General features: G+C 38.4%; 2 protein-coding genes across 2 annotated transcripts in view; both read right to left on the minus strand.

Annotated features, from left to right (window-relative positions):
- The window catches only part of LOC310716615 (hemicentin-2), a gene marked incomplete at its 3' end in the record, with an annotated part of 325208 nt that overhangs the window by 306463 nt on the left and 7514 nt on the right, over positions 1 to 11231 (minus strand). The window lies entirely within an intron of this gene.
- LOC310716869 (stimulated by retinoic acid gene 6 protein-like) lies at positions 5475 to 7781 on the minus strand. Its single transcript, XM_083524469.1, has one exon. It carries the CDS (start codon positions 7674 to 7676, stop codon positions 5814 to 5816), a length of 1863 nt encoding a protein of 620 aa, XP_083380595.1. The 5' UTR covers positions 7677 to 7781; the 3' UTR covers positions 5475 to 5813.

The following is an 11231-nucleotide window of genomic DNA, read 5'->3' on the forward strand; positions in this document are numbered from 1 at the left end:
ACACCCAAAATAATCAAGATAAAGTGTGTCATGTTGCAAATTTTTTTAAACATTTCATAACAAGATGGAAATATTCTTTACAATTTTTATTGTATTTTATATATTTTTTATTGACTTGTATTTTTATTTTTAAATATTTACATGTAAATATAGCGTTTTAGTATTAGACACTGTAGTGTTTGAGATTGGTTAGGTATTAAATACATTTACAGATACATATATAGATACATGCAGAATCACTAATGATAGATGCATCGATTGCTTAAAATCTCCTGCAACGATGATAGCTCCTTCGGGATGTGCAGACTGCTATTTGCTGATAGCTGCGTGCAGTTAGTCCATAGATAGTTTAGCGTTATCGTCCAGAGGAATGTACACTGCGGTCACAAAAATGGCTGAGAATTCTTTCGGGGAAATAAAAGAGCCTGCACTTAATCCTACGACTACTAAATACTATAAATGAACAGAGCAATGACTTTCAGTAACAGTAGAATCTGTGCACCATGATTTTTTACATAAATGCTCAGACCTCCACCCTTATACTTACCAGAGTCCACTGTCGTCCTGTTTGCCCTGAAAACACTATGACCCCCCGAGCTCAATGGTGCTGCTTTAAATGTTGTCAGTGAGATATGTCTCCGTAAAAATCATGACATTAGATTTCTTATTGCGCTTGTGTGATGTTATTCGGAGCAGCAGTTCATCCATTTTGTTCTCAAGAGACTGTACATTTGCAAGAAGGATGCGATTTCCTGAGGGAGTTCAAAGTTCATTGAAAGTCCCTCTCTGCAGTTGTGACCGATGCCTAGTAGTGTTTGCCGGATTTAATACGATTAATTATACTAATGAACATAAATCAATACCTAATATAATAATATAATAATAACCTTTCACATTATTAGAATTTTGCATGTAATGCATAAATTCAGTTATTTAGAAAAACATTATATATATATATAAAGAGATTTATAGATGACTCCAAAATGTTTTCATGAATTTTTAGAGCAGCAAAAAGTGCAAAAGTGAACATATTATAATAAATATTTTTGATGTACATCTTGTTATCTTATTATAAATATCTATTAGAGTCAAACATTCATCTATTATATACCATATTAAGGAAGTAAAAATCCACTCCTCTTCCCTCAAGACTTTCCTCTGTCAAAAACGTTACAGCTCTGCTTTCGATTGTTACAAAGCACTAACACTGGAGATTCCTTCTAATTAAGAAAATCTCCTTGCTGAAAACTTACACACTAGAAGCACTACACAATATCTCACCCCACACAACCCTGAGAATTATTATAAAAATTCTCATTAATATAAATCTTTGATTTCCCTTGCAGCTCAAGTAAAACTATTATTAGTTGTGCTGTTGTAGTACTGTGGTGTACACATCAAACTGTATTAGTATTAATACCATATTAGTCTGTTTATTACTCATGGGTTGCCATGAGTTGTTTACTGGTCTTGCATCCCTACCACAGCCATCGTATTTGAATGCTACTTACAGTATTCTGGGACTTCCGCATTACTTTGAGTCATCATGTGTGGTGTAGTTGATCCAGGAAAATTATATAAGCTGGTTCAGAGATGCTGAGGGCAGTGCACGTGTCTTTACACAATTTCGGATCGCTGCTGCTCCTTTAAATACAGAAAAGACACAACTGAAAAGAGTTATTGTTGCTACCAGGAGTTTGAAAGAATAATATATATAGGATTGTTTGGGTGAAGGCGATCCAGATAAAGACATTAACTTTTGTATACATGCACAAAGATTGTTTACACAAGCACCCACACACTCTGATGAGGTATTGAGAATTATTTAGTAAATAATATACAAAGCCGATTCCAAAAAAGTTGGGACACTGAACAAATTGTGAATAAAAACAGAATGTAATAATGTGGAAGTTTAAAATTTCAATATTTTATTCAGAATACATATCAAATGTTTTATTCAGAACATATCAAATGTTTATGTATAATTTTAAAGGGAAAAATAAGTTGATTTAAAATTTCATGGCATCAACACGTCTCAAAAAAGTTGGGCTAGAGCTATCCCCTCTTCTTTTTATAACAGTCTGCAAACGTCTGGGGACTGAGGAGACAAGTTGCTAAAGTTTAGGAATAGGAATGTTGTCCCATTCTTGTCTAATACAGGCTTTTAGATGCTCAACTGTCTTAGGTCTTCTTTGTCGCATCTTCCTCTTTATGATGGGCCAAATGTTTCCTATAGGTGAAAGATCTGGACTGCAGGCTGGCCAGTTCAGTAATTGGATCCTTCTTCTAAGCAGCCATGATGTTGTAATTAATGCAGTATGTGGTCTGGCATTGTCATGTTGGAAAATGTAATGTCTTCCCTGAAAGAGAGGACGTCTGGATGAGAGCATATGTTGTTCTAGAACTTGGATATACCATAACTTGGATATATATTGATGGTGCTTTTACAAATGTGTAAGATGCCCATGCCACATGTACGGTGGCCGAGAAGTGCAAAAGACATTAACAAATCCAAAAACAAATTAACAAATCCAAAAACAAATTAACAAATCCAAAAACAAATCAACAAATCCAAAAACAAATTACCAAATCCAAAAAAAAATCTTGGCCCTTGGCCCAGAGATAATGCAGACCTACAGATTTTTAGCCGGCAGCGGCGAATGCCACGGTGGATTGTGTTTTTTTGGAAGTATTCCTGAGCCCATGTTGTGATTTCCATTACAGTAGCATTCCTGTATGTGTTGCAGTGCCGTCTAAGGACCCGAAGATCACGGGGATCCAGTATGGTTTTCCGGCCTTGACCCTTATGCAATCTTTGGATGGCCACTTCCATCATCAAGTTTGCTGATGACCCTGTTGTGGTGGGCCTGATCTCCAACAACGATGAGATGGCCAACCTACAGGAGATTAAAAACCTGGAAAGATGGTGCCAGGAGAACAATCTTCAATAATCTATATGACCGAAGTGGAGAACGGGCACAGGGTGCAGGTAACAATCTGCTGGACAAAGATATGTTCATCCATCCTTTAGTCAATGGACAGCAAATTGGCCAAACTTGACTCATCATTTAGATAAGGAGGTAATATTTTATTACACCATTAGGAGCTGTGCATACCTGTGGCATCAGCAATCAAGTCAAGTCAAGTTTATTTCCATAGCAGTTTTCACAATGGACATTGTCTCAAAGCAGCTTCACAGAATTTAAGAATTAAGGTGAAAGTGGTGGAGCAATAAAGACCTGGGTGCAGCAGAACCTCTTCCTGATGGCCTGACACCCTGCTCCAAAGCCAACACCCATTTCAATAGATGAAATTGCCAAAGCCCAGTGGGCAGATCGTAAATTGCTGCAGCTCAGAATGAGTCTATCAAGCCAGACAACTACCATGCAATGTATTGTATTTAAACTCCATCAGGAGACGCTGTACAGATGACTGGAGCAGAAGCATGGTAAGCAGAGATACCAGCTCAAAGTAACTACCGCTCTAATACCAAGCTTTCTACACCACATCCGTTTCAACCCATCGACTGCACATCTGGGAGAACTCAAAACCTTGTTATAGTAGGGTCATCTGGGAGTATATCAAGCAGTGAAACATCTGTCAGAAGACCAAAAATGGCAACACCAATCGGTTAGGCTTTCTGTGACCTACCAAGGTTCCAGAAGGTGGGCACACATTGTGGGTGGACCTTACTTTGTTCCAGAGATCTAGTTTAGTGTGTAGTTTACACCAGTTCCTTTGGTCAGGTATGCAAACAAATTCAACAATAACATCATGTAATTCACTCTTAAATTTAGCTTGCAGGACGGTGCTTCTGTAATGAAGTGTTCACACACATTTATCAGTTTCATTTTCTAGCTGCAGAAAGTAGGCTCAGAGCACTGACGCATGTAACACAACCTCAAAACTGTGGGCTTTTTTCCATTCCACAAGCTGCACTGTGTAAAAACACACTTGAACAGTAGTAATTGCCATGCAACTCAGTCACCATAACAACTGAAACAAAACACTGTGAACTAAATAAAGCATTATGTCATGTATATCATATAACAATCATAAGAATATTAATGTACTGTAAAATGTCAACTGCCAAGAACATTTACAGTTGTATTTACAGTATTTTATAGCCCTTTTACAGTATGTTTATAGTATATACTCTATTTATAAGAAATATTTATGCACATATAGAGAGAATAGAAAGAAAAGATTCTCTCAAGTATATACAAAGATGATAGAATATGTATCAAATACAGTGACCAGGCATAACATTATGACCAGTGAAGTGAATAAAACTGATTACACACATTACACGTCTAGGGCCAGAGTATCTCCAAAACTGCAGCTCTTGTGGGGTGTTCCACGTCTGCGGTGGTCAGTATCCATCAAAGGTGGTCCAAGTTAGGAACAGCGGTGAACCGGCAACAAGGTCACAGGTGGCCAATGTGCAGAGCGAAGGCAGGCCCCCGTGATCCAATCCAACAGACGAGCTCCTGTAGCTCACATTGCTGAAGAAGTTAATGCTGGTAATGCTTGAAGGGTCAGCACTTTTTTGGCAGCAGTAGGGGGAACAACACAATTTCATGCAGGTGGTCATAACGTTATGCCTGATTGGTGGTTATTACTGATCGCTCTACTATATAGACAATTCTAAGTATACCTTCATTCTATTATCTACAGTTCTCATGTACTCAAGTTCTAATATATATTTTATTAAAATTGACAATGCACCAGACAGGGCAGGCTTTTAATATCCACACTCACTTTTAAGCTGTATAAGAAACAATTCTCTTTCGTCAGTTTGTGTATACCACTTGTCATCTTATATAGTATGATGAATTTGTAAATACGGATTCAGTGATTAATATTATAAGTTACAGTCTAATTGTGACCTTTATCAGAATCAGAATCACCTTTATTGACAAATATAATCGATTGCATATACAAGGAATTTGTCATGGTGTGCTGTTGCTATAAAAATATAAAAACTTGAAAAAAAACTAGGAAATTAAAATAATCAAGTAATAAAGACACAGACTGTACAATTTGTGCAGGGTATGGAAAAGTAAGGTAGTGCAAATTATATTTGTGATGACTATTTTCCAAATAATTCCAAGATAAGAAAGATAAGTAGTCTTACAACAAGTAAGTCGGCAAAGTTGTTTGTATTAATTTAACTCATATGAAATAACAATATGGGGTTTAGATTAATGTAATGTTAGTGTTTATGGAGACAGATGTAGAGAAGTTAGAATTTTGGAAAAAAAAAACAAGGACAGTCACGGGGAGTAAAAATTAAGAAGAAATGGTCATGTTTCTGCCCTGTTTCTATTTCCATCTTCAACCTAAAGCAAATCATTGGTACAAAAAAAGATTTTGCCTGAGTTTTAAAGCTGTGGTTACCCAACACTTTTTATTCCAGTGAATTGCTGTGAAATGAAATGTAAATTAGAAACGAAATGTCTTTTACTCGGAAAAAAAATATAACTTTTATTTGTACAGTAAAAATACCTGCATACAAACATAAAAGTATAGTTAACACGGAATGTTTCTTCATCCATAAAAACATGTAGACTTACATTTATTGAGAAAAAAATAATAAAAAAGAATTGAGAAAAAAATAACCATTCTGAATAAGCTACCTGAAATGTACTGCTACTCTGCTACTAGCAAGTCAATATTGTGAACATAATATTGTGAAAATTGTTGTTTAGTTTAATACTTTTGTCAGTAGATATCATTTACTTGAAAAAACAAATACAGCTAAATATTGTTACAAGGTGTTCCAGAGTTTTTCAGTGTTGATGCTGTTGTTTTTAAGCCATATTTGAAATGGCCCATGCGAAGGCCAGTTCTCTCTCTCTGTCATTCACTTGCTTGTGTTTCTTCCTGAGCAGGATAAGTTTTGGGTTTCTCAGGAGGGTGTACGCCAGATGCCAACGAATGTGAACCCGGTCCTTCACTTGCAACTCTGAGTTTGTGCAAGAGTTTGATCTGTATCTGAGACTCACCATATGTTTGAGCAGTAAGTGACAAAAACACACCAAAACGGGATTAGTATGATGATGATCCGCCATGATCATTCCCACCCACATACTGAAACACAAGTCCATATTTTCGAAGCCCTCTGGCATTATGGTTCGCTCGATGCGTGACACTAACATCAGACCCACGGCAGCACTTTTTAATATCCGCAACATGCAGCTCATTATGCCGGAGATCATGTTGAAGAAGAAGAAGAAGTAGTTAAACACGTGGAAGGCCTTTCTGTTGTTAAGTGCTAGTGGCTTGTCTTTATCCTTCTCTGTGGTTTTGTCTTGCAAGAAAAATAAATGTCCCAACATGCGCTGCAACCCCATTAGAGCCAGCAAGAGGAAAAAATTCGACAGACTCGTAGCAGTCAGATTCAGCCAGTGGAGAAAGCCGTGTTCCCGGATAGGTGATACAACCAGATACACAAGCACCAGGCCTGTCACAAACATCGGCATGTGAATAATCAGATAACCCCACATGCAGTAGGCAATCTGATAGCTAGGATATTTCAAAAGCCCCATCACTCCTTGAGAAGGGTTCAGCTTGTACTTCTTTGGCAAGAATTGTTTTTCTCCAGCTCGCAGGGATTTTATGTGCTTTCTATAATTAAACAACACCTGGCTGATGTGAAGGACAGATGAAAGCATGGCACAGGCTGCTGAGATATACCAGGTGTATGTGATGTAGTTCAGGTGTGTAATAAAGACTGATTCAGGCAGGTACATTTGAAAAAATTCCCAAACTTTATATACCTGTATTGTCAACCACCAAGAAAACATCTGCTCTGATATTATAATCACAAACAGTCCGTAGATGGAGAGAACGACAGTGGCGATGATTCTGTTTGGGAATTTAAAATACGGATCCCATTCATATACTTTCCTCTGAAACCAGTTCTTCTGCATGGACACTTCAGAAGGCCGTCTCAGTAAACACTGAACATGCTTGTACTCATTCTCCTTCACTTTGTCCTGCTTCTTGAGATTCCTCAGCCGGTTCTGCATTATGAAAGAGCCAAAGCGACACACAAGGAATCCCAAGCACAGTATCTGTGGGACTTGACACAACCACACGTACCACAACACAAGCTTCTCATAATCATTATCAGGTGCAACTGTGTAACATGAGAAATAAATCCACAACAGTGCAATCAGCCAGGAGAGTGAATAGATCAGCCCCAGAACTCCACCGAGCTGCCGGTGTGGTGTGGAGAGACAGATAAATAACGGCATGCAGGTGATACTCACTATAAATGCAGTGATCAGAGCCACCAACACTTTGATATAAGACGGCACGTTCGGATTCAAGGTGCTGCTAATTATCAAGTTGATCACATACGGCATGACAGCACCAAAGGCAAAACCGTAAGACCAGCGGTTCTGCATCTTCCCCATGAAGTCCAGAGGTACTACGCAACCGAATCGTCCTGTCAGACACGGCATTCTCCTCTCACAGTCACGTATATTCTGTCTGCGTTCAACAAACGACAGCAGGAGTATAATAATCAGAGACGGCAGCAAGCTCAGCGACATAAACTGCTCACTGTACTTGTAACAATACAACTTTCCTTCATCTGTGGTGTTTGGAGAATCATCTTGTCTTTGCCAGTCACTCTGCTGTGTATTGCTGTTCATTGAAAAACCCATTTTCTCTGAGTTTGTCACCTGAGTACTACAGAAAGAGCAATACAACTCTTCTCTTTCTTCTGTCTGTGTAGATGTGTTTGTGTAGTTTGTGGGTATCGGAAACGGAAGCTCGGGCAGTTTGATTTACAGAACGCTGCATTAAAAACGTCTGGTGAGCCTCTTTACAGATGCTTCCCATTGCAGACATCCTGTTTTGCACAACACCAAAACAATTCAAAACAATAATTTTATAAAGTCTGCCGCATCGACGTATGCACAACCAGACTGCATATTATAGTACTGTTATATTTAGTTGGCACTCGTGTTCATAGCAGGTTTCTAAAATGTGGGAATTACCAATTTTTTTCCCATCAAATACCAAGTATTCCTTCCTCGTTATAGATTTGTTTCTGGAGGAACAAAAGATTGCTGACACTTTTCTCCTTGACATGTTTCTGCTTTGATTTGTCATTCCTTTACTTCAACACAGTAATCCCGAGATATATGACTGACTTAAAGATGCAATACAAACAAAGACCGGTTTGTATGGTGAACAGAGACCAGCGTAGGAAGAAATAGTTCCTATTCACGTTAACTAATATTAACAGTCACTTGTTTTAAACATTCCAGTTGGGTTTGATATTTTAATGTGAGACTCGATCCTCTCGGTACAACCCCAGCATCAAATTTGTGGAGATACTTCAGGACTGATCCACTGAGTCTTATCTCTCTATTAGATCAAGTGTTCAGACGACACTCTGGTCTGCTCAAGTCAAGAAGTTTTTATTGTCATTTCAACTATATATAGCTGACACAGGCAACATAGAGCAACATAACACAACATTGAGCAAAGCACTAAAAGTTGTCAAAGTCACATAGAGTGCATAGTGTGCAACCTAGTGCAAACAGTGCAATACAACAGACAGTGCAGGACAGATCCACAAAATAGCACAGACCAGTTTACATTCTGTATATGTTATACAGTACAATGTGCAAAAAAAAGTAATTGTCAATAAAGAGGGTACTTGTAAACATATACACTTCTGTGTAGCAGCAGTTGGTGGCAGTTAGGATTAAGATAAGATAAGATAAGATAAGATAAGATAAGATAAGATAAGATAAGATAAGATAAGATAAGATAAGATAAGATAAGATAAGATAAGATAAGATAGACCTTTATTCGTCCCACAGTGGGAACATTTCTATGTTACAGCAGCAAAACAAAGAAATAAAAATAAATGCAAATATATAAAAAAGAATATACACATACTACAATAACAGTATGTACACAGTACAATGTATAAATACAAATAGGGGGAGAAAAAAGTACGCATTTCAGGTAATATTTCAAGGTGGTATTGCACGTAATTGCGGGTAATATTGCACATAATATTGCACATGATTCATGTAATCTTGCACACAGGTAATGTTATCGCACAGCTAAGAAGTAATAACAGTGTTGTATTTTGGTGACTGGTTTTACTGGGAACAGCTTTGGTTGTAAAGTCTAATAGCAGCAGGGAGAAAAGAGCTTCTGTAACGCTCCTTCAGACACTTAGGATGTATCAGTCTGTCACTGAAGAAGCTGCTCAGCGATGTAACGGTTACATACAGGGGGTGAGAGGCGTTCTGCAGCAATGATGATAGTTTTGCTACCATCCTCCTTTCTCCCACCTCCTGTACAGTGTCCAGGGGAATCCCCAGGACTGAGCTGGCCTTCCTGACCAGCTTTGTCCAGTCTCTTCCTGTCTGCAGTAGAGATACTGCTGCACCAGCAGACCACTCCATAGAATATGGCTGAGGCCACCACAGAGTCAATAAAGGTCTTCAGTAGCTCTCCTTGCACTCCAAAAGACCTTAGTCTCCTCAGCAGAAAGAGTCTGCTCTGCCCTTTCTTGTAAATTGCCTCAGTGTTGTCTGTCCAGTCCAGTTTGTTGTTTAGGTGAACACCCAGGTATTTGTAAGAGTCCACTCTCACAATGTCCTTTCTCTGAATGTTCACTGGTGATAAAGTTTGTTTGTGCCTACGGAAATCCACCACCAGTTCTTTCATTTTCCCCGCATTTATCTGGAGGCAGCTCCGTTGGCACCAGTCCACAAAGTTCTAAAGCAAGCAGAAAAGATTAAAGCAAAGGTGGGATGCACAGATTATTACCTGAAAATCCTGAAATTCATGAAAATATACAATCCTTTATGCTTATAATTTTTTTTTTATATTAAATAAAAGACCCGAATGTGCAACATGAGCACAACACAAGGCATGACATGAGTGCATAAATTAATGACTCAATTATTCTTAGTAAAAAAATTCAGAGAAAACATTCTTCTGTTTATCTGAGCTACGACGCTGATGCTGATAGTGGTCACACTGTCGTAAGTGTGTGATCTTGCGTAGTGCAATTGATTTCGAGAGTTATTTGTTTTTATACAGTTTGTTAGCTCCATGGTAACAGTCAGGAAGTTCCCCAAAACATGCCAGGACTCCAGATATATATTGCATGCCTCGTTTAACTTATTAAAACAAACTTGTGTGGATAGAAAGAAGGTAAACTGAATCAACTCTGTTCAGTTCCCGGAAAAATTAACAGAGCCATCCAGTCTTTTTCGGATGAAGATCAGAGCTGGTGATTTCTCTGATCTGATTGGTTGAAAGATTTTGTTTGATTCGTTGTCTTTATCAGCGATTCATCTTTTTATATTATACACGCTCACCATAATACATGATCATTTCTACCTCTACAGCTTCTTCACATGCCCATTAAACTGTCAGGTGACTACGGCTTTGCCTTAAATCTGGAAGTTCATTTAAACAGGAAGCACCTGGGCCGGTCTGAGAGCTTGTGTGCAGCAGTTTCTGCTTCTCATCTTGTGGTTTAACAGCCATGAGCAGGTTAAGGGCAACTTTACCACTTAAAGAAACTGTTCGAACAAGACCTAACTGAAAAATACATATCCTGGCATAAATCATGTGAGGCAAAGTGTTATTTTAGACTCATTTTATTACTTTCGGATTTCATCCCAAACTGTACCGCTCAGATACATGTATGATTCTTAATTATATTTAATAATTAGCTTTTAGTACTCGTCTTGCGTCTTTTTTTCATGATATTCAAAGGTGTTCAGTTTTCACTGATTGGATTTTACGTTTACATGTAAAACGTGTTTAATTACATGGTAGGGCTAAAACGTCATGTTTATGCCAGAAAGTGGGTTAAACTTCATTTCCCAGAATGCATCTTGGCCCTATAATATGGCTAACATGAATTACAGATCCCAAGCTACACTCACATTTATACTCACCTGATTACTGTAGGCACATGAACTCAGTCACACAAGTGTGTGTGTGAACGAACACACTACATAAGTCATTCATCATCAATCTCCTGTAGGGCTCGTCTTTAGGGTCAGATATTTGACCTCCATGAACAGTGACTTTTTCCAACCAAACTCTATACTCCATCCATTCTCCCTGCAACCTCTCTTACTGCTACTGACATTCACACCCCCCCCCCCCTCTTCTCTCCAGCACGTACCTCCACCTCTCCAGGATCTTCTCAACCTGCTCCCTATTCTTGC

Source organism: Silurus aristotelis (genome assembly GCF_946808225.1).
Source record: "Silurus aristotelis genome assembly, chromosome: 21".
In the NCBI taxonomy this organism is placed as follows: domain Eukaryota; kingdom Metazoa; phylum Chordata; class Actinopteri; order Siluriformes; family Siluridae; genus Silurus; species Silurus aristotelis.